The sequence below is a fragment of the Calidris pugnax genome, unplaced genomic scaffold (assembly GCF_001431845.1).
Source record: "Calidris pugnax isolate Ruff unplaced genomic scaffold, ASM143184v1 scaffold167, whole genome shotgun sequence".
NCBI classification, from domain to species: domain Eukaryota; kingdom Metazoa; phylum Chordata; class Aves; order Charadriiformes; family Scolopacidae; genus Calidris; species Calidris pugnax.
The window spans coordinates 569,986-592,482 of record NW_015091045.1 but is presented as its reverse complement, the minus strand read 5'-3'; the positions used below and the strand labels follow the sequence as shown (position 1 = coordinate 592,482).

Below are 22,497 nucleotides of genomic sequence, written 5' to 3'. Positions count from 1 at the left end.
CCTTTTAAATAATCAGGTTTGCCATCCATGGAAGGCTTGGAACATTTTTGTCATTGCTGTTTGACTCACTCGTTATCCTTTTAAATAATCAGGTTTGCAATCCATGGAAGGCTTGGAACATTTTTGCCATTGTTGTTTGACTCTTTAAACTTTATGACTGATATTTTTTTCAGAGACAGTTGCCTGTTAAGATGGAAAAGACAGTCAAATTCCCTCTATGTCCTGCCCCACCCCAGGACGTCCTGCCCCACCTCAGGGTGCCCCTTCCTTCCCCGTGGCCCTGACACCCTCAACGCAGTCTCAGAGCACCCAGGCCAGCCTCTAGGATCCCTTGAGCTATGCCACAGTTCCAGGAGTCCCTGGGTGGGACAAGGAAGTGCTGGAGAGTCAGAGATGGCTGGAGACCAGCCCTAGGAGGATGCTGAATAGACTGTAGCCCCCATGGCACCTACGGATGGGACATGGCATCCATGGATGGGCCTTGGTGCCCATGGATGGGACATGGAACCCTTGCCCTGGTGACCAGCCCCTCTCATCCCTCAGGCAGACAGCGTTCCCCGCTCACCACTCAGCGAGGAGTATGACTGCACCTACCGGCGGGCGCGCCGACGCAAGCATTCCCTTGGCCAGCCCAACAAGCCCGGTGAGTCCCACAGCATCAGCAGAGCCTGGTTTGCAGGGCTGGGGAGCGGGATCATCATTTAATTACTGCCCTAGCAGGCGCCCCAAAGCAAAGGCAGTGCCTCCATCCCTGCAAGACCAGTGTGTCCCCACCCCGGGGGCTCCCACGCAGCCTTCCCTCCCCTCTCGTGAGGATGCCCCAGCCCTACGGGCACCCTAGAGGGGATGGGGGCTGATTTTGCCATGTGTGCTACTCCCCAAATTAACCTGTTTTGCTGCCCCGCAGACCCAGACACAGGCATTTCTGATGCAGAGCAGTATCACACCTACTCAGAGCTCACCAACCCGCAGGACCCGCAGAGTAAGGACCAGTGGGATGACCTGGGCAGCAGCACCACTCCCTGCTCCCAAACCAGTGACGACGAGGCCAAGACTGGCAGCCCTACGAAAGCTGAGCCCTTCCCCACATCCAAAAAGGATGACTTTGCTCTGCCCACGCTCAGCCTCGTCACCACCAACGCCGGCGGCACAGAGGTTGGCAAGCAGGCGGCGGAGAGCAGCCAGTCCTATGCAGGTACCCACCACTGGAGCCAAAACGCTGGCAGGAGAGGGGGGAGAGATGCTTGGGCATGGTGGCCTCATCTTGGGGCAAAGCCAATCAACTCATGTGGATTTTTGGGGGAGTCATGCTTGTCTTTGCTGCCTTTTGTCCCCAGTGGTATTTGCTCTGTCCTCTGTACCCTGCAGTTTCTCCTAGCACCCAGGGACCCCTTTGGGGCTATCCCAACGGGCCAAATGCTACATGCCTTCCATAGGTGTGTTGGGTGCCAGTGTGATGGATTGTCCATGAGCACCTTGGGTGCCAGGGTGATGGATCCCCATAAGCACCTCAGGTGTGAGGGTGATGGACTCTCCCTGAGCACCATGTATGTCAGGGATGTATGTCAGGGTGATGGGTGATGGTTTTCCACGAACTTGTTGGGTGATGGCTCTCCATGGACTTGCTGGGTGATTGTCTGTGGAGCACCTCCATGCCAGTGGGGCTGGGGGACGCAAGACAGAAATGCTGAGATGTTTTCTCTCCTTGCAGCCACCCCCCTGGACATCCCCAACATGTTCACCTTCTGGGAGGATGGGAGGCCAAACCACCACCCGGAGCCTTTGCAACACATCTCCTTGGTACACAGCTCACAGGACATCCCCCGGCATAGCGACTACAGACCGGGGCAGATCGAGTCCAGGCTGGAGCTCCTGCAGGCCCAGCTCAGCAGGTGGGCAGGTCCCCCAGGGCACAGGGTTGTAGAACACCCAAGGGGGATTTGGGCCATCACCTTCTCCTGCTCTCTAGGGGTGGCTGCAGTGGGGTCTGTGTGGACCAGGTGCCACCTCCTGACCCCCTGGGACACTGCATTCCCTGGGGAGGTGGTGGGAGCACTCTGCAAATGCAGCAGCTTCTCAAACTGCAAGTTGTCACCCTGGGTGGTGCTGTCCCACCACCCCTGGGATCTGCCACTTTGCCACTGCCTCCCAAACTCGATGCAGTCGCAGACACGAAACCACCCACGGGCTCAGGACCTGAGCCTTTTGCAGGCCTCCTCTTCCTGTGGCAAAGAGCTGCAAACATCCTCTTGCTCGAGCAAACGAGCCTCGTGCACATTGTTGCCCTCTAAATAAGAAAAAAAACAACAAACAAACCCCACGATTTTTAAATGAGAAGAAAGAGCCCACACCGGAGACGCAGGTTTAAAGGTCCCAGGCAGCACCCCCACGAGTGGCTGGCTCTCCCGCTCCACAGCTGCTGCCCAAGTTAAGCTCACTTCAATACAGAGCCCACACGTGTCCTTCAGTGTCTTGCCATCCCCAGCACCAGGGGCTGGATCTCCTGCCCACCCTGGAAGTGCCGGCCCACTCCTGCCGGAGCTGCTCATTGCAGTCAAGGACAAGGCAGAAGGAAGAGACTTATTCTATTTATCCATTTCCTTCTATTCCTCAGTTAAAAATGGCTGGCACCAGCCTGCCTTGCTCCCATCTGTCAGCACGGGCAGCTGGCCTGGAGAATTGATCCAGATTAAAACTAACCGTTGCAATTTTTTTCCCCGCTCCGGGGTAGTTTTAGCTTTATTCGGTTCCCCGCTCCACATCCCAGATTGGCTCCACAAAAAATCAGGCATGGCAGGAGAGAGATGGCAGGATTGATCTCTCTGTGGCAGCGCTGGGTGGAAGCTCTGCTAGAAACCTCGCCGAGCAGCACCAGGCAAAGCATCATCACCCTCGGGCAGCTGAATCGGCACCTCCTCCCCAGTGCCTCCCTTGCCCGGCCATGGCTCTGGCTCCCGTGGGATGCAGCGGGATGCACTGTGCTAACACTGGGCTGCTCTGTCCCCAGGCTGGAGTCCAGGATGTCGTCAGACATTAATATAATCCTCCAGCTCCTGCAGCGCCAGCTGTCCCAAGTGCCGCCCGCGTACAGCCCCATCTCGCCGTCATCCCACAACCTGGCCATGTACGGCATCCTGCCGCGGAGCATGGAGCCCCTCACCCCCTGCGTGCCCCCGGAGGACGAGGAGCCAGCGACCCCAGAGCAGGTAAGGCCACCCCTCCTGGCTCAGAGCGTCCTTCTGCCCCAAGCAGACGGGTCCTGGAGGGCCAGCAGTTCCTTCCAGCCTCCCTGCAGGCAAAGCCCAACCAAGCTCTTTGCCCCCGGGCAAAGCCCAGGGGTCTTGAGATGGGAGTAGGTCTACCTAGAGATGCTTCTGCCCCATGCATCGCTGATTTGGGGGTGCAGCCTGCCATGAACATTAGGAAAGAATTTTTCACCGAAAGAGTGGTCGGGCATTGGAACAGGCTGCCCAGGGAGGTGGTGGAGTCCCCATCCCTGGCTGTGTTTAAGGGCCGTTTAGATGCAGTGCTGAGGGACATGGTGTAGGGGAGGACTTTGTAGAGTAGGGGAGATGGTTGGACTCGATGATCCCAAGGGTCTCTTCCAACCTAGACGATTCTATGATTCTATGATCTCCAGCACTACGGCGTTGCCCCAGCATTAGGGAAGGGAGTGGGTTCCTCTGCTCTGAGGCTTCCTCTTGGGGGCCTGATGGGGTGAGGAGAGAGCGTGGCTACTTTGTTTTGCTTTTGCCATAACCCACCTGGTTCCTCCTTTCCCACCAGAGCCCGAGCTACACGGAGGTAGAAAAGCTCCACTTGAAATCCAGGGACTCCTTGTCAAGCGGGATGCAGCCCACTGTGGCATCCGACGAAACCATGACGGTCTACTCCGAGCAGGAGCACCATTCCCCACCTCTCCCGAACCCAGAGCCTCCCCACCAAGGGGCACCAAATACCCAGGGACTCTTGCGGGGCTCTCGTTTCCCTTCCCTCCCTGAGCACTTGGAGGCATCCTCCGAGCACCAGGACATTCAGAGACACCTCTCCGACCCAGTGCTTCCTGGAAGTTAGAGATGTGGGGGCTGCGAAGCAAGTCAAGAGGAACCTCAACTGCGAGCTCGGTCAGTTGATGTTGATTTTGACTGCAAGGGTAAGTCGGAGGACAATGCCATTGGCTCAGGGGTATAATTTGTAGCTGTCTTCTGCCACCATGAAAGGAAGCGTAGAGTGGCTGGCTTCCAAGGTCAACGTTTTCCAGCGGTTCCTATAGAGTAGATTTCATTTGCACATTCTAGTGAACCTAGAGCAGTTCTTTCTTACGGCCACCAACAAGCTGGTGAGGCCAAAGGGTACCCACCACCTCTTCCTTGCCAAGGCTTCCTCTCGAGAACGGCACAAGCCAAGTGAGCCACAGCGACCCGAGGAGAGCGAAACCACAGCTCTTAGCTGTGAGGCCACTTTGCTGTCAGCTCTTTTGGAGCAGGGACCATTGCGTTGGTACTAGGCTTAGCCCGGCGGAGCCGGTGGGCATTATGGAACAGGTGGTCACCAGAGGAGGAGGAGGAGGAGGAGGAGGAGATCCCCACAGTGTGGTCCCGGGGGGAGCTGCAGGGGGGAAGCCCAGGACAAGGAGAGAGGAAAGAAGCTATCCTTGTCCTACTTGACTGCCACTGAGAAACTAAGGGCCAACAGCCCCTGCCATTTCAGCATGCTTCAGCATGAGTCCTAGGGCACTGACTTCTCCAGCAAGGCCGATCGCACCTTGCAAACCCCAACACACATCCCACAACTCCCCAGATAAACCCAGCTGGTCATTGGCCTGGGCATAAAGCACAAAACTCAAAAAAAAGCACAATCCCAGAAAGCCGAAAAGCCCCAGACCCCTCATCTCCAGCCCTTCCTCCCACCTTCTCTCTTTTGATAAAGGTTTGATAGATGCTTCCTCCTCCCCAGCCCTTTGCCTGGCAGCATCCCCCGTAGGAGAAGCCCACTTAGCACTGCCGCCTTGCCGTTCGGTTAGATGCTGTGACAGTCCTAGGCCGCCTGCTCAAGTAATGTATCGAGCTCCCTTTGAGAGTAGTAAAACTGTGAGCATCTCTTTCTCTGGAGTTTTAGTGTACACTTTGCTAATAAAGATGTTTTTGGCACCTAATGTGGATGACAGCTGCTTGTTGGGAGCATCCGTGAATTCATCCCCAGCAGGGGATAATCTGCAAAAACCCCTCAAAAGACTGTGGTCAAACCCCAGTTGCTTCATCCAGGGAGCGTGGGGCTAACAGAGCCCACGTGCAGGTCTTACAGATCAAGGATGGGGCCTGGAGGGGCTTTGCTGAGCAATTCCTTCCCAATAGGATGAAGTCCAGGCTCAGTAGCCATTTGCAAAAGCTCTTCTACAAGACCAGCCTGCATGTAAGAAATGACCTCACAAACACACCTCAGGTGATGATTCCACCAAGAATCTAGAGCCCAACCTACATCCCTCACTGAAGGGCACACAGCTCCTGTCCCCATGGGGCTGCTCCCTCGCGAGGGCTGGAGCCAGGATCACCTATAGCAGATCCCATATGGCCCTGAGAAGGGAGGACAGACCCTTTGCCCTCAAGCAGGCGGTTAAACCTGCCTCTCCCCAGCCGATCTCCCTCCGTGGCAGGGATAAAACCAGCCAGCAGCCCCAGCCCAGGCCCCCAGGCTGGCACAGTCCCACAAAGGGGCTATTTATAACCTGGACCAGCCAAGGTTTTGGCTGGCAGTGGCCAGGACACCTTCTCTCTCACCTAGAGAGCCGGGAGGCCTTCCCAGGAGGGGCACAGTCCCTGGGGAAGTGCCCAGACCCCGCACCAGGGCCTGGGGCAGCCACCGGCCCTGCCATGAGGGAACTGAGCTGCCAGCGGGGCCTCAAGCCTGGCACTGGGCCTCAGCCTGCCCTGCTCCGGACAGAAGCTCCCTGGGAAGCTGACACCCATCTGACCCCCTTCCCCAAGTAAGGCACCGGGCACACGCCAATACTGCTACATGCTACCAAAAATAAAACCCCATCGTTAAGTTGCAGTTAATTAGAGACGAGCCCGTCTTTATCAGTCATTCGGCGGAGGCGGGACTCGAACCCGAGGTACCTCCGTCCTCTTGAAGAGCCTCCCGCCCGCTTCAGGCTGACGGGACTGACAGCGCTTCCAGCCAATCGATTCTCAGGAAACGCTCAAGGTCCCGCCTCGCACCACTGCGACCGCTGGTAGCCAATAAGAGATCGAGAACGAACATGGCCTCCCTTCAGGGCGGGGTCAAACGCAACGGTAGGTTATCCCAGACAGAGGGCGAGCGTCCGTTTGGAATGAAGGGCAAAGCGACCAATGGAAGACCGAAGAAAGCCAAACGGACGGGTGAATTAGCCAATAGATACCCGAAATTCTAAGTGACAGCCAATAGAGCCAACCCGCAGCCAGTGGGCGGGGCGCCCCGCGTGGCTTCCGTTCCCGTTGTGTGAGGGGCCGAATCCCAAACGGCCTCCGCGCTGCTCCCGTTGCCGCCGGGGTCTGGAGCCGGGCCTGGGGGCGCGGTGCCGTCCTGCGGCCTCCCCCGCTCCCCGCCACCTCCGCGGCCCCGCTCCTCCACCTCTTCCCCGCCCCGCTCCTCCATCCCGTTCCCTTCAGTCGGGCCCATCGCTCCCTTCCCAGCCCAGCCCGGGGCTCCCCTCGGCCAAACCCGCTGCCCCCTCCTCAGCCCCGCCGCTGCCCGGGGCCCCCTCAGCCGAGCCATGTCGCTGCACGGGAAGCGGAAGGAGATCTACAAATATGAAGCGCCTTGGACCGTGTACGCCATGAACTGGAGCGTCCGGCCGGACAAGCGGTTCCGTCTGGCGCTGGGAAGCTTCGTGGAGGAGTATAACAACAAGGTGGGGAGCGGCGGCGGCCGGGCCCGGCTTTACCGGGGCGAAGTGAAGGGGAGGAGGGGGTCGACCGTCTTCATCGCGGTGGTTCAAGCGGCTCCCCGGCCCCGGGCAGGCCCCCCGCGGGTGGTGTGGCTGGAGGGAGTCCTCCTGCCTTGCCCCCGGCGCTGGGAGCTGTGTGGAGCCTTCAGGTGTTCCCCTGAGGTGCAGGCTGCCGGCCTGGATTCAGGCTGCTTTTCTCCTGCCAGCCCTCAGCTGCTGGGACACTGAGGGATTGGGGGTGGGAAGAGCCGTGGGTGCCGCTGCTCTCTGCTCCTCAGCCTGAAGGTCCCCTCGCTGGGGTATACCTTGCTTTTTTTTCAGTATGAATGAAAGTTTATGGCCAGGACTGAAGTTTGTTCATATACGGGGTGTCTGAGGCCGTGTTAGAAATGCCCCGTTCTCATTATACTTTCTTTCTTTGGAGACTTCCGTGTGATAACTTTTTTTCATAAGTATAGAAACCGCTTTCACTGATTCCTCAGTACCTTTACTTTTTGCTGAGAACAAGGGTGTAATGAGGCGTGAGATTATATCTTCAGTGTTTCCCCGCCAGATATAAGCGGAGAATCTTACATGGGTAATAGAGACTACGTGTTCACGTCTCTGAACACTTGTGCAGTCATTTCTGAACAGACTTTAATGTGCTAGTCTGATATAATGAATGGAAAAGAGATGAGGAAATGGGCATAGCTATAGAGCATCCTGAAAGTTGTGTGAAACTAAGGTTTTTGCAAATACAGCTTCGTGTGTTTATAGTGTGTGTGCTTTGTAGCCTTGCAGAAAATCGTGGTAGAAAGTTGGTGTTGGGGATTTGGGCTTCGTGCAAGGATGTGATGAGAGGGGGTGACGGTAAGGCAGGGATGACATCTCCTACAGTGGTTAAATCACTGCACTTGCAGCACTCCTGGACGTGATACTTCTCCTGAGCACTTTGTTGTTCAGCCAGTATGAGTTGGCTGCGTATGAGTTGTCTCCTTCTGCTGGTGAGCACTGTTGAGGTTCTGGCAGTACTGCTGGGGAAAGGCAGGTCCCTGAGCTCAAAAACTTGTCATTTGTTTAAAGACCCGACTTGAAAATGTTTCTGTAGTATGTACTCTGAGAAGCTAAAATAACAAACTTGCAAACAGGTTTTTTTGTGTAGAAGTGGTAGAGTTGGCTAAAGAGGGTGTATGCCTTTATGTTGCCTTTACCTCCTGAAGTTTGGCCCATTCCCTGGGATTGCTCTCAATTACAGCGTGATCGGGTTTGCTTTTCACTTCAGGCTTCAAGTGTAAAGCAGTTGACTCAACCCCTGACTTCTCTACCCTTTACACTCCCAGCTGTTGCAGACAGAAATTGTGTAGGACTATGCGAATTACTGCTGTCTGTAAATATTCCCCAGGGCTTCTCCTGACCTCTGAGCTTCAGGAATTTTGTTGACTTCAGTCCATGTAAGCACCACAAGTTGGCTTCTCCTGACCTCTGAGCTTCAGGAATTCTGTTGACTTCAGTCCATGTAAGCACCGCAAGTTTATGAGATCTATGTGGTGTGAAGAGCTGAAAAATAATTGTATGAAAATAGGATGCCAGTCTGGGTGCTTCTGCTATAGAAATAAAGATGCTGTATGATTAAAAATTAAACTTGTACAGTAAATGCAGTGGAACATAAACTTCACTTTGCTGAGAGGTTTTGCTGTGTCTCTGATATTTCAAGGGGCGGTGGGGTTTTCTTTGTGGTTTTCTTGTTTTCTGGTTTTTGTAGTGCTTTCAGTACAGTCTTCCACTGTAGGAAGGTAATTAACAGAGACCTGTCTTGGGTAATTACAAGTGTTGTTATTGCTTAGTGTATTGATGTTGTCCTTTTTACTTTGGGGACCAAAACAAGCTTGGGAGTGGTGTTTCATCTGCACTGTCTTATGGTGCCTTACTGTGACTCTGACAGCTTTGCTCAATCTTTTAGAAGATACTGAAACATTCAGGGAACAGCTTCATGCTCCAGACTGGGACCTCCTGGACAGTACTGTACACTTGTGCTGGGTGCACACCAGCTGTAAACTCTTCCAGCTTCTGTCCATGGAAACAGTATAACTAAAAGAGCAAAAGGAAAGATTGTGCTGGGTGCACACCAGCTGTAAACTCTAAAACTAAAAGAGCAAAGGGAAAGGACCAAAGTTACCCTGTTTCAGTAGTCCATAGCATTGTGTTCAAAGGGTCTGGAGCAGTTGGTTTTATGACCTGGCTTCTGGGTTAAGCAGAAATTTAAGATTTTTATTTTTTTTTTCAGGGCATACGTGAAAGCTTTGTCCTCCTGTGAACCAAAGTTACCCTGTTTCAGTAGTCCATAATATTTTGCTCAAAGGGTCTGGAGCAGTTGGTTCTATGACCTGGCTTCTGGGGTAAGCAGAAACTTAAGATATATATTTTTTTCAGGGCATATGTGAAAGCTTTGTCCTCCGGCATAATTTGCCCTTCACAGTTGAGATGTTTTATATTGCCAGCTTCTGACATCAAAATACGCTTATAGGTACCGTTGGCACTAATTAAAAGGATAATGAAAACTCATTTTCATTTCAACTTTCTCTTTGCTCTCATAATCTTTAGAGGTTTCTGACAAGCTCCAGACAACGTTTCTGTTCTGATGTTGCAATGGTTTGTTCCAAATAGCTGGATTTCTTCCTTACCCTTAACATACTTTTAAAAAAAAAATAGTTTGGAATTGCAATTCTAGCTTGCTTAAAATTTAACCAAATAGGTGAATATACCTTTTCCTTATGACTCTTCTGGTTTAGGGTTGGTTTTTTTTTTAAGAGGTGCACTGAGTGTTTGTTGCAGCAGAAGTGCTCACTGTGAGGGAATTGCAGTGAAAGAAAGGAGATTCTTCTCTTATGTGTCTCTGATTTTCTCTTTCTGTAGTAGTTACCAGAGCTTGAAATACTTGCAGGTTACATATATAAAATGGCTGTTGACACCTCTGTTTTGTGGGGAACTCAAATCTATTGATTGCCAAACCCTAATTTACTGCTATCCCTAATTCCCAGGCTCTTCTAACCTCTGTCAGCCCCTGCACTAACGAGCTGTATGCCATACCAGAGAGCTAGTTGCCAAGAACCGCTTAAACCCCAGAGGAGGTTTGTTTCAGCTCGTGCACCTTTGCTGATCGAATCACTGGTATAAGAGGAGAGATGTCTGGCTCCAGTTGGACGAACTAAAATTATTTGGAGTAGTGTTTCCTGAACTTCTTGGATTAGGAAGCTGCTGTCAGTGTTAATAATGTGTCGTGGATCACCGGTGTAACGAGAGAACGGAGGTGTTCATAAATCTCACTGATGACGCTGTTCCGCAGGCTCCTGGCTATGGCTTCATGGACCAAGAGTGATCTGTGGAAAACATCAGGAAAGGCTGATTTTGGGATCTATCTGCAAGGAAAAACTGGAGTCCAGTTTAGAAAGCAGGATAGGATGTTGCTGTACGCTGCTCATTCCCACACTGGGGTGGACTGACAGGTTATGACCACGTGCTTTCCACCTTCTCCCAAAAAGTGCCTCAAATCCGAGAGCACTCAGGGTACTTGTTTTACCAGGGGTCATTTTTTTTTTTTCTGTAAGGTTTAGAGTTGCAAAGAAAAATTGATTGCATGTTGAAGATTTAAATGGTGCAGTGAGATCTTTCTGATTGTATGCGACCCTAAAATAACTGTGAAATGTCATTCTTAGTAGTTACTAATTAGATTAAAGGAATACAGTTTGTTTTAAAAAAGTACTGTGAACCTCCTTCACTGTTCTGCAAACCAGGCAGGAAAAGGAAGCAAGCTTTTACCAAATTCTGCATTGTTTAATTCTGCGTCTGCCTCTCTTGGATCGTGTTGGAGAGATGCAATTTTTGTAGAAGTTAAGAAATGGTGACTAAAGGTACTTTACTCAGATACACTGTTGCAATAAAGCCTTAAATTAATAAAGGCTTGGATTGCGATAGGAAAATCCACATCCAATTTTAGCATATCTTCATGTATTGGAGAAACAAATAATGATTTAGCATTCCTAGCTACTGTCGTAGCATAATTGCAAAACTAATGGAGATTGAACACGCTGGTCCTCATTTTCTCACTGGAATGAGTTACAGATAGAAGTGAGATGGTTCGAATTGTGTCCAGGCTGATGGTTACTTTTCTGTTAGCATCACCTCAGTCTCGGCTGGGCTGGAATTGATGGAGCTACTTCGTGCAGTCCCTGGCAGCAGCAAATCTTGCCTCACTGCAGGAGGGAGAGACAAGGCTCTAATATAATCAGCATCCTGAAAATAATTCCGTCGCTCCATCTCCTCGTGTTCAGCTTGCCCAAGAGGATGAATGGAGGGGTTCTGTCATCACTGGATGTGATCAAGTCCGAAGAGAAGAGCCATGCCTTTGAATATGCTGAGCTAGGAAAGAATAGAGCTTCTTAAGCAGTATTTTCTGCTTCTGCTCCCGTCTCTGGGCAGACCGATGCCTCCTGCTCGGAGTTAGCACAGGCTGCTGCCAGGTCTGACAATCAGTGTCAGATGCCTGATCCTCAGCAGCTGCCAGGAGCTCTGGTGCTGCTAATGTCATTTTTGTGCCCTAACCTGGCCTGCACCTCCAAATGTCAAAGATCACAAAGATACTGGGTTGCTACACAGTCATTGCTGTTTCTTCAGATATGAGGAAGGGTTAAACACAAATACGCGATGAGGGAATATATAAATTCACACCAATGGAAGTGGGTCCTTTGCGGTTTGAGATTTGGGTCTGGTTATGATTATGTTGATTGCTTTGGGTAGGCTTAATGCACTCATCTTGAGCTGAAAACAATCTAAGCAAAAGCGAAGAAATGATTAGAGGTCATTTGTCTTCTGATCCTGACCTTGCCGCAAGATTTTTCTATCACCAAGGACAACTTGCTTCCTTTGTAAAATCCGCTTAGTATTTCTGATCCCTAAAGGAGTTAGAAAGCTATTTGTCAATCACTTCAGAAGACTGGGAGATTCTTGACTGATTCATACTCATGTAAAATATAATGAGTAGCTGTAATAAAGAGTCCAAGGCAGACAAATACCCAGATTTTAGAAGCGTACTTGGATATGTCTTTCGGGGTTAGTTATGGGGTGAAAAGGATGGATCTTCTCCTTGTGGAGGTTTGCATTTGTTAAGAGCATCTCTGCACGGGCTCATACTGCTGATGTTACAGTTTAAGATCCACTGAACCATTTGTTGTTTTTCTGAGGGGAAAAAAAAATATAGTAGACACCTGATTTAGTTCAAATATGTGGTTTATTAACCAATTTGCTTATCCTAGAATATTTAGGATTTTTCCAGATAAACATCTCGAAAAAAGTCCATTAAGCCACTGTTTCCAAAAGGAAGCTGCTGTGTGGAAAGTACTAGGAAGCTCCTACCGAGAGCCACTCAAACTAATTGTAGTGTGTTGTGCCCCTAATGTTTGTGTTTGAACAGCATTTAACACAGTGGGCCTTTCATCCTGTTTAGGTCTCGTTGTCACTTGGAGGTTAAACATACGCTCCCAGCATCATATTGTTCTGTGAACACTTTCTGACATGTCAATATTTTTCTAATAACATCATGTCTGGGACTTGAAGCGTTACTTCAGGTGTTGTCATCACCAAGCTATGTGGAGATAGTTTCTTGTTTGCTCTGTCTTGCATCGCTCTCACAACTGGGCAAGTTACCCCTTCCCGCTGTCACTTTACTCCGCAAAAAACCCCATTTGGAATCCAGTTACCTAGAATCTTTCAGCAGACCTGCTTTCTTGGTCTTTTCACACAAAACATTTGAATAATTCTGTAAATATTTTAGCTTCCCGCTTTCTTCTTTAAGCTTGCATTCTGTTTTACTTTGTGATGTGATTAATCTGTATCATAATTTTGTGCAGTTGTGACAGAACACTTTGGTTAATGTGATGCTGAAAACAGCTTGATAGCTGGCTGATAAGGTCTGTCACAATCTGTGGGGTTATGGCCAAGAACTCCATGGTACAGGCTGTAATTGTGGGTGGCTGTTGTGCAAACCACAGCTTGTCCTGCTCTCGACATTGTCAGTGTCACTTCAGTTAAAGATGACTTGGAATAATGTTTGTGCAGTTTAAGTCTGTGATTTAAACTAGGCTTTGTAATGTGGAAAAAAGAAGGGTGGTCTTTAATCCTTTAGGATTGGATTTTGATTCATTTGAGATCATCTCTGCAAAGCACTGTGGTGATGATGTATGCTTCCCTTTGCTTACATGCCCAGATAGGAAACAAAGCTTTAACAATTTCTCATTCCATTGATGATGATCCTTTTATATTGTCCTTGAGGTTACAGAAAGTGTCCTTCTGAAATGCTCTCAGTCTTAATGCTTTAATCTTAAATGAGTATTTTGATAAAATGCTTTCTTTTAAATATGGCTTCTTACAGGTTCAGCTTGTTGGTTTGGACGAAGAGAGCTCAGAATTCATTTGCAGGAACACCTTTGATCACCCCTACCCTACCACGAAGCTTATGTGGATCCCAGACACCAAGGGAGTTTATCCAGACCTGTTGGCAACCAGTGGTGACTATCTGCGCGTGTGGAGAGTGAGTAAATCATCCCTAGAAAAAGATAAAGCATGATATTAATTCTGTTGCATATTGATCTCATTTTCACTCGAGACCAGAGTGAGTTGTTTTCCTTTCCGGGCATCTTGCCCTTGCTGCAGTGTGGAGGTTAAGACCTAAAATCAAGTCAGAGCACTTAATAACTTGTTTTCTGAACAGCAATAATGTGACCTAAACATGAAGACTATAGGAGAAGCAGAATTGGGATGGTAGCTGCTGTTCTAATGACCTTATTGAAGATAGAGATGGTGATTGTGTTTTCCAGAGCTTTAGGATGTAAAGCTGAGAGGAAAGAAACCTGGGATTAACACTTTATGTTTTGGAAATGCAAGTGGAATAAGTCGTGTGATGTTGCTAATTAAGTCAGATGTTTCACTTTTCTTAAAGGTGGGTGAAACAGAGACCCGGCTGGAGTGTTTGCTGAACAATAACAAGAACTCTGATTTCTGTGCTCCACTAACATCGTTTGACTGGAATGAAGTGGATCCTTACCTTCTAGGTGAGACTGACAAAATGCTACATCTTCAGCATGGAAAAAACACGCTTCTCTATTTAGTCGGGTGAAGTCTAGGCTCTGACTGACTGCCCTGTCACTGCATGTCACGGGTTAATTTGGTAACTAACCAGTGGCCAGCCTTCTACATTCCAGAAATTGCCATTGTCTTAGGTTAAAAATAAATAAATGAGCGGCTCCTGGAGACTGTTTTGCATTGAAATGTGCCCTGTCCAGTACAGAATGAGTCCCTTAGGTTGGATTGGGGGTGCTCCTTATTTGCAGATAGTCCGAGTCTTCAGGGCCAGTGAGCTATTGCTGTTGTGTTAAGTGATGATAAAACTCTGCTTATTTCAGTGTGTTCTGGATTGGCTAGAAGACTATGTACCAAGCTTTTTCTTTTGTGAAGCCATTTCAGCAGCAGGAGTAAAGCCAGGATCCCTTAATTCTGTTGGAGGAGGGGGCCGAATGCTTGAGGTTTAATTATAGCTTATGGGACAAATTGTGAATCCAAGATGACTGATCCAGCAGAGGTTTGTTTCCCAGAAGAGTACAGCCATTTATGTCAGGGGGATTTGTCCAGAGATTAACAGTGATAATATGTCTTAGTAATTATTTACTACATGATTTATTTTTCGTGTGTTGCATCTCTCATCTCTTAAGAGCTTTACTGCTAGCCCCACCTTCAGTCCACAGAAACAATCAATTAATCATAATATGATTTTGCAACACTACAACTGAATTCTGGTTTTGATGTGTGCATGAGACTTACAGGAAGGGAAAGTTCATCTCAGCATTGCATAAGGCTTCCGAATAGATTGAAGTAGATGGGAGCTATTTACACTTTATTCCTGTGTGGAAGACTATTTCTGCAGCTAAAAGGTTTGGGTCATTTAAATGCATGGTAGACTGTTAGCTGTTTGACATCCTTGGTTTTAATTGTATGCTGTTCTTGTAGCTATTTTGATCTGTAGATTTCAGAGGATATCGCGTTAATCCAGTAAGTGATTAAATAATTCATGATATTATTCATTTTTCTAACAGAAGTGGTTTTGTTTCAGGTACCTCTAGTATCGACACAACCTGCACTATTTGGGGTCTGGAGACAGGACAGGTTCTGGGAAGAGTAAATCTGGTCTCTGGCCATGTGAAGACCCAGCTTATTGCACATGACAAAGAGGTGATGGCTTTTTTTTTTGGTTGTTTACATTGCATATTTTTTAAGCACTAGAATCAGAACTTCTCTGGTTTCCCCATTTTTCTTGAAAGATATAATGATCCAAAAAGATAACTTGTCTATGACTAGATAAACAGTTTTGAGTACCAAACTAAAACTATGCTATTGCCTATCAAAACTGTTCACTCATCATAGAATCTGGGATTGAGAATGTGATTTTGATTGTTTTACTAAGTTATGCTCCAGAGTGTTTTAGAAAAATGAGGTAAAATGTCAAACTGGAATTGAAATCAATTGCATAGAAAAGGCAATAAAAAACTTGCAAGATTCTTTTATTTTAACATGATATTACTTTTCAGCAATTAATATAAAAAATCTGAATCTGGGAAGTTGGTATGTTTAATTTCAGTGAACCTTTAAGTTTTTCCCCTTCCTTGGTAGCGACATCAAATATTTGACAGAATATGTTGCGACTAGATCTGCTCTCCATATATCAAATCCATTTTACTGCAAATGAGGAGGCAGTGTGCTCACTAAGGTTATGTTTTCCCCTGTCCTGTTACTGAGCAGGTGTATGACATAGCATTTAGCCGAGCTGGTGGTGGGAGAGATATGTTTGCTTCGGTGGGCGCAGACGGCTCGGTGAGGATGTTTGATCTCCGTCACCTGGAGCACAGCACCATCATCTACGAGGACCCACAGCACCACCCCTTGCTGCGTCTCTGCTGGAATAAGCAGGATCCCAACTATCTTGCTACAATGGCCATGGATGGCATGGAGGTAAGGGGGCAGCTCATCTTCTGTGGGTGTTGGTGGTTGGGATTTTTTGGGAGGGGGGCTTGGTACTAAGGGGTAGTAAGAGAGGGGTAGCTCTCTTGGAAGCGCTAAAGGGGCAGTGTCAGTATGTGACCTGAAGTATGATTAAGGACCAGTTCTTCACGCACTAACTTCAGTATGAGTTAAAGAAGTAACTTTGGTGTTATAAACTTGAAGTTCTCTGTGGCTTGTACGTATTTCATCTGGTTTTTAAGAGGGGTTTGGGAGCCAGTTGGGCAATAGTTTTCACCTAAAATCTTAACTGCAAGTGTTTTAGTCACCTTGTTCTTTCTCAATTCGGCACCCGAGGCGGTGTATCTTGGTTTGTCCCCTGTGCTGCTTCAGGGAAATGTAATTCGTTTGCCCTCATTGCACAACTCAGAAGCCCTCCCTGTGAGATCTGGCTGCTTTTGAGACACACTGACCAGTGAGAAACTATTCTTTGAGAAGAGTGTTTCCCAGGCACATCCTTTAGGAAAAGACTGTATTTGTAGCCTTGGCTCAAAATACTTGATTTTTCTGAAGAACAAATAAAAAAAATGTGAGTTATTAATTTGGTTCTTTTTCTATAGGTTGTGATTCTAGATGTCAGAGTTCCCTGCACTCCAGTTGCCAGGTTAAACAACCACAGAGCATGTGTCAATGGAATTGCTTGGGCACCTCATTCGTCCTGCCACATTTGTACAGCAGGTGGGTGTGATCCATCCCTGTCCAGCTGCAATGGTGAATCTCTGGGAGCTTTTCACTGCATTTGCAAAATCCTCTCTCTCCAAATGTTTATGCAGTTCTCTGCCTGCATTTTGCTAAAGAATACATGCAGTTTAAAGCCCTTTATTAGTGACTTCCCTAGGATTTTTATGGAAGTAGACACCTACTGGAGCTTATTGTGTGGAATTAGTGAGACCAGTGCCCAAACTGTGCGTCTGCTTTGGATAAGGTGTATTATTTTAGTGCTCCTTAGCTTTTTTTTTTGCAATCTCTGCCTGCATTTTGCTAAAGAATACATGAAGTTTAAAGCCCTTTATTAGTGACTTTCCTAGAATTTTTATGGAAGTAGACACCTACTGCAGCTTATTGTGTGGAAGTAGTAAGACCAGTGTCCAAACTGTGCATCTGCTTTGGATAAGGTGTATTATTTTAATGCTCCTTAGCTTTTTTTTGCAGTTTAGTTCTTAAATGTTTTCAGTTGATGTGAGTTGCACTGATGATTTGTTTTTCAGCTCTGTCCTGGATGGTGTGTAATGATTTAAGCTTATTTCTTTGGAGCACAGTGGTATGGTTGTATCTCCAATACTCATCAGGACTGCAATATTCTATATAACTACTTGGATTTTACACCCGTTCATAGTCATGCATGGAGATCTCGTTATACCTTGATTCTACTTAGGATTTTCTCTTCCATTTGCAGCGGATGACCATCAGGCTCTCATCTGGGACATCCAGCAGATGCCTCGTGCCATTGAGGACCCCATCCTGGCTTACACAGCGGAGGGAGAGATCAACAATGTACAGTGGGCATCCACTCAGCCAGACTGGATAGCTATCTGCTACAACAACTGCCTGGAGATTTTGAGAGTGTAACTTTACTGCTTCATGCCACAGTGAGGCAGGGCTGTATAATTTCCCTTCCCCTCTAAAGTAAGAACAATACAAGTGGCCAGTATCTGTTGTTGCTTTGCATCTACTGTTACAAGGAACTGTTACGAGAATCAATGGCAGGTGTCTCCTGTCTCTCCAAGACTCTAAAATGCAGAGACGTGCTGAGCCTCTTGGACCTTCTGGGTTCTGGTTTTCTTTTTATTTTTTTTTTCCTCAGTTAAAGTTCTGTATATTTGTTTGTTGACTGTATTAATAAGCTTGCAGGCGCTTAAGTTGCTGCATATGTCCATGTGTTTGTCAGCCAGGCGAGGCAGCACACCCAACTAGTTTAATAGATGTGCAAAACAAGGTGGGGAAAAAGACATTGATTTAACAGCCACCTTGGCAGGAATCTTTATCATTCCTGTTGTTGCTGCCTCTAAACTGTTTAAACATTTGTATGTTTTTTATATATTGGGCTAACTTTCTATTGAGTAAGGTTTTTCTCCCTAATTCTTACTTTTGATATGTGATCCACTTCCATATGCCCAAAACAGGATCTGTTCATTGATACGAATCACACAACGCCGCAGGCTCCCTGGCAGAAAAGGCCTGCCAGAATTAACTGTTGCCTTGCCCCTCTATACCTGGTTACCTGGGCAGAATTTTCTGGTGCTGTGAAGTACAAGTACTTGTTGCACAATTTCTTTACACTTTTTCTGATGCTAGAGGCAGTTGTTACTATGGTAGGCCTTATTTTTAAATTCTAACTGAATTTGCATGTATCCTGCAGTTGTGTTAGCTGACAGAATGGCAACAGGTTTCAGAAAGAAGATACGTGCATAACTTAAGCTCCCAGGAGATTAATGGCTCCTGAAAAAATGTGATTTGTAATGGACTTGGGATTTATACTTCCAATCAAATTATTTCCCTTCAGAAAACTTACTGTCTAAACCAAAATAAAACGGTTTCACACCCTGTAGCTTGCTTGATTGGCCAATAATACAAGCAAGATTTTGTGGTTAGCCTGTACCTTGGAGCTTCTTTGCCTTTGGCCTGTGTTCCTGGGAATTCTTGAAAGGAGTGACAAGCAATCTTTTTTTCTGAAGTGTATTTGCTTTGTACTGTCAGGTCTTGTTGGATGAGTGAGATGAGTTGGAAAAGCTGGTCCACTATCCACATGAAAGCTGTTTCTCTGGAAGAAATGATTCCCTAATGTCATGTGCAACGATGGGTTTAAAAGGAAAGAAACGGTGCCACAGAGGCTAAGGTTTGGTGCTTGTCATCCTCATACCTTTTGGGGATGTGCCCAGGGGCTTCTATTTCTGTTTGGAATCGTGCATCGCTCTACAGTAGTACTTCTCAATCAAAGCTGAGTGGATTAGGCAAGATAAAAATCTTCAATAACAGCTACTCAGCTGAACGCTCCGCAGAACTCTCCCAATGAAGACATGACAAGCAGAGCTGGTCTGTAAAGGGAATACCAGCTGAGTTCTGATGTAAGTGTCAGAAACTATCAAAATTGTCTTTCCACCTAATGAGTATTCACCTGCAACTGGAGGCAGCATTATAAATAGCAGGCAAACTCAAATCTTGTCAGTTTATGCAGGAAAGGCAGGTTGGGAAAAGCGATTGCTGTGAAGCAGCGAAGCTGACACTGAAAGCCCTGTCAAATACAGAACAGGATTTGAAAAGTTTTTGTCATTCTGGACATAGAGAAATATTCTTCTACACGCGGCTTCTCAACATGGAGCTCAGAAAAGCACTGCCTTGTGAATCTGATAGGAATTCATTAGGGACAGCTTTATTCCATCACTCCTTTTAATATCAGAGATCCGAGAGACTCTAATGCAATTCGAGCTCATGTTTTGTCAATGGCATTCTGTGTTCAGTTGTGGGATTTTTGACAGAAAGCTTGATTTGACTTGAAGGTCAGTTTTTCTTGTTAGCAGCAGTGCTGGGAGTAGGGTGTTCCACAGACACATCTGATCTAGATGTCAGAACAAAACGATTAGGAACGATTAGGTTATCGCTTTTTAGAACAGCACTTCGTCTTAAACTGGAAAATACTGCTGCAGAATGAAGTGAACACTAGGATTTTCTTAGCAGAGGCATATAATGGCACTCGCAGCTTTAGATTCTCATATAAAAATATGTACACAGGCTTGTCATGTACTGTTTAATTACAAATGGTAGGCATAATGTGCTGTGTTACTAAGAGGGAACTAACTGTAATATTAGTACTTCCTGTAGTCCCCTTTATGCTTCAAAGTCTCATTTTTTGTATAGATGGCATGAGTAAAGGACGAAAGCATCTGTTGCTTAGCTTAAAAATGCAGCTTTTGCAACTGTAGAATTGTGCTTTAAAAAAGACATGAGATAATTTAGTTGAAAGTGGAGTCACTAAAAAAACTCTATAGGCTATACTAAATGGCAAATGTGGTTTATTCCTAGAGGAATACAGTCCGTTATGCTAAGATGATGAGAAGAGAGCATGTGTAAAGGGGCTAATAGTCTGACTAGCCAGGTTGGAAAACCTGAAGAGGATCCCAGTGTCAGTCCTTCCACCCATAAAATTGCTTAAAGTTCATTTGTGGAATTGGGTGCTCATTCCAAACTCATCAAAGGCAAGTGAAAGAATCGTGTAGGCTCCAGTGGGTTCTAAATAAAGCCTGTATCCTGTTTTTTCAGCCAGTTGGGCTACCTTCTAGGTCTAACATACTGCTTTGGGCATAATCCATTGTCATTCTTCATGTGAGATTACGTTTGAAATCACTGGAGGCCGTTTTGGAACAGGGAAATGCTACTTAAAATAGCTTCTTTTCAAAGAAATTACTCAAAAGGTTAATGACTGAAAAGACATGAAAATCCTCACGGGTGAGATGTTCTGTAGTGCAAATGGCACTTCCATAGCGAGGAGGAAGGGAGAGACTCTGGTGCCCTTTTGCCAGCCCCCGCTGCCAGAGTGGCAGGAAACAAGCTCTCTGCTGGCTGGCTTGAGTTTATTTGCAAGATAAAATAAAATTGGGAGAATTGTCACTGTAGCCTGTGAATTAGGAGATAGTTTATCATATTTCACCCACTTAACATTGAATTATGTTTGGGTGTAAAGCCCTCAGGAGCATTATTTTTTCCAAAGTTTATGAAAAGAAATACTTTAATACTTGATCTCAGTTATTTAGTGCTTGCTCCGCGAGCAGAGGATGCAGAGCAACTGCTTTCAAAGGCCTCATATCCCTTGAGTATAAAGTAATATTAAGGGAAAAGCCTGAGCACCAGCGAGGTTAGCAAAGCAGAAAATCATGTGCTGTTGTTAGTACAGGCCAGGCTGATTCTGGGACAGAAATGTTTTTTCTCTGACTTAAGTAGTTCTGTATCATTTCTCCAGTTGATTAATTCAAGATCCTGAGCTATTGTTTGGTTGTTATGTTCTGTTTAAACCAAGCTTTCCATGGATTCCTGCTATTATGTGGACAGCCTGTTGCTGGTGTATTGGCTCTCAACCAGGAGATCTTGATCATGTAAGACTCATTAGCGAGGTGAAAAACTACAGAAAGCAAGTTGGATGTCAAATTAGCATGTAGTATGTGCCAAGTCTGTTAATGGTCTCAAAGAAATGGGCTGTGGTAGGTTGCATCGATGGGAGTTGTACTTCTGTGTGCAGGGATTTAAAAGGCAAGGATTTGAGTGCTTTGACAATCTATTTAGAAAGAAAACACAGTGGTTTCAAAGAATGATATGAAAGGAGACTGATAATACAGGTTGTTCCTTATGGAACCTTGAAATGTACTTAACGGGGGAGGCACTGCCTCTCATAAGTCAAAGTTAATGATCCTTTCAAAACTTAGCTGTAATTACTCTCCTGAATGTTCTGGATAATAGTAAAAAGATCTATTTTTGCCTGGTGTTGCAATGAGAAAGCTGCATCAGTCTTAACTGTAGATCGTTGCCTGCCAGAGACTAGGTGAGGGGAGGAGTCTGATATATTAGAATTCACAGATGCTCTTGTGCTTGTTTTAAATGTAAATGAAGAAAGCTGAGTGTGTCTGTTTTGTTCTCTTGCAGATGGCACTTTAACAAGTATATTTTTGGTAAGATTAGGGAGAGAGTCATCTTTTCCTCAGCCCTTTTATGGTAGGCATTTGTCTGTGTTTTGTATAAAATATTAAATACAACAGTCACTGAAATCCTAAACTGGCTGTGGTTGTCAGTATCTAGTGCACCCTCATCTGTTTCTGCTGAACACCAAAACTGTGAGCACTTGACAATACTGTTAATTTTAAACTGAAGCTCTGTTTTCTGAGACTGACGCAATCGTGCGAGGCCAACCCGAGTAGTCGTCACCCCCAGAGTCCCTTCTGCTTTGCTGAGGAACTCGATGGAGTTTGGGAATCCTCTTTTCTACCCTCTGAAGGTGACAGCAGTAGTGGCAGGTTGGTTGTGTAAAGATGTAGCTGGATTCTTTGGATAACTTATTTTTGTGATAGAAGAAAATGCAGCTGCTCTCTGTAAATCCACGCAACCTCCGTTCATACGTTAGTGGTGTTTTAACTCTTTCAGGACACACCCTCGCTGCTGTTCATCCTTTTCAGTGACCTCTTGGCTCAAAAGATTGCAGAGTTACGGTTCCATCAAAGTACTGAAGGGTTTAGTCTTCTGCTGCTGGGTAGCAGAATGGTCCTACCACCCACGCTGTGGTATCCTGTCAATTACCCCAAGTTCTCTCTGATAGATATTTTCTGCTTCCTACTGCCATATTCCTGAGCAGGCCTGTGTTTATTGTACAGTGGACATTAAAAGGAGGTGTCCAAAATCAGTCCTGGGATGGGCAAGGTACTGTCAAGAGTGTCCCTGCTTCTCTCTACCTTTGTAGAGAATCCAGGGAATGAATTGTACGTGGCACTTAAAGAGCACTTTCTCAT

At 46.7% G+C, this 22,497-nt stretch overlaps 2 protein-coding genes across 4 annotated transcripts in view; both read left to right on the top strand.

Moving 5' to 3' along the window:
* KCNH6 (potassium channel, voltage gated eag related subfamily H, member 6) overlaps positions 1–5,155 on the top strand; it is a 34,265-nt gene extending 29,110 nt beyond the window's left edge. For all 3 annotated transcript variants that reach the window (XM_014956565.1, XM_014956564.1, XM_014956562.1), the window contains 5 exons: positions 544–643; positions 908–1,195; positions 1,712–1,892; positions 3,008–3,206; positions 3,787–5,155. In XM_014956565.1, coding sequence (XP_014812051.1) covers positions 544–643; positions 908–1,195; positions 1,712–1,892; positions 3,008–3,206; positions 3,787–4,074 — 1,056 coding nt within the window. In that variant the 3' untranslated portion in view covers positions 4,075–5,155. The remainder of the gene's footprint in view (positions 1–543; positions 644–907; positions 1,196–1,711; positions 1,893–3,007; positions 3,207–3,786) is intronic.
* A 1,303-nt stretch (positions 5,156–6,458) lies between these two features.
* Positions 6,459–19,585, top strand: DCAF7 (DDB1 and CUL4 associated factor 7). The gene is made up of 7 exons (XM_014956547.1): positions 6,459–6,892; positions 13,332–13,490; positions 13,899–14,010; positions 15,066–15,184; positions 15,752–15,961; positions 16,570–16,687; positions 17,406–19,585. Exons 1-7 carry the CDS (start codon positions 6,755–6,757, stop codon positions 17,576–17,578), a joined length of 1,029 nt encoding a protein of 342 aa, XP_014812033.1. The 5' UTR covers positions 6,459–6,754; the 3' UTR covers positions 17,579–19,585.
* The last annotated feature ends 2,912 nt before the right edge of the window (positions 19,586–22,497 follow it).

Coding starts and splice junctions, on each gene's coding strand:
- DCAF7 (XM_014956547.1), top strand. CDS start 6,755: ATGTCGCTGCACGGGAAGCGGAAGGAGATCTACAAATATGAAGCGCCT. Junction 6,893..13,331: donor TGGAGGAGTATAACAACAAG/GTGGGGAGCGGC, acceptor GGCTTCTTACAG/GTTCAGCTTGTTGGTTTGGA. Junction 13,491..13,898: donor ACTATCTGCGCGTGTGGAGA/GTGAGTAAATCA, acceptor CTTTTCTTAAAG/GTGGGTGAAACAGAGACCCG.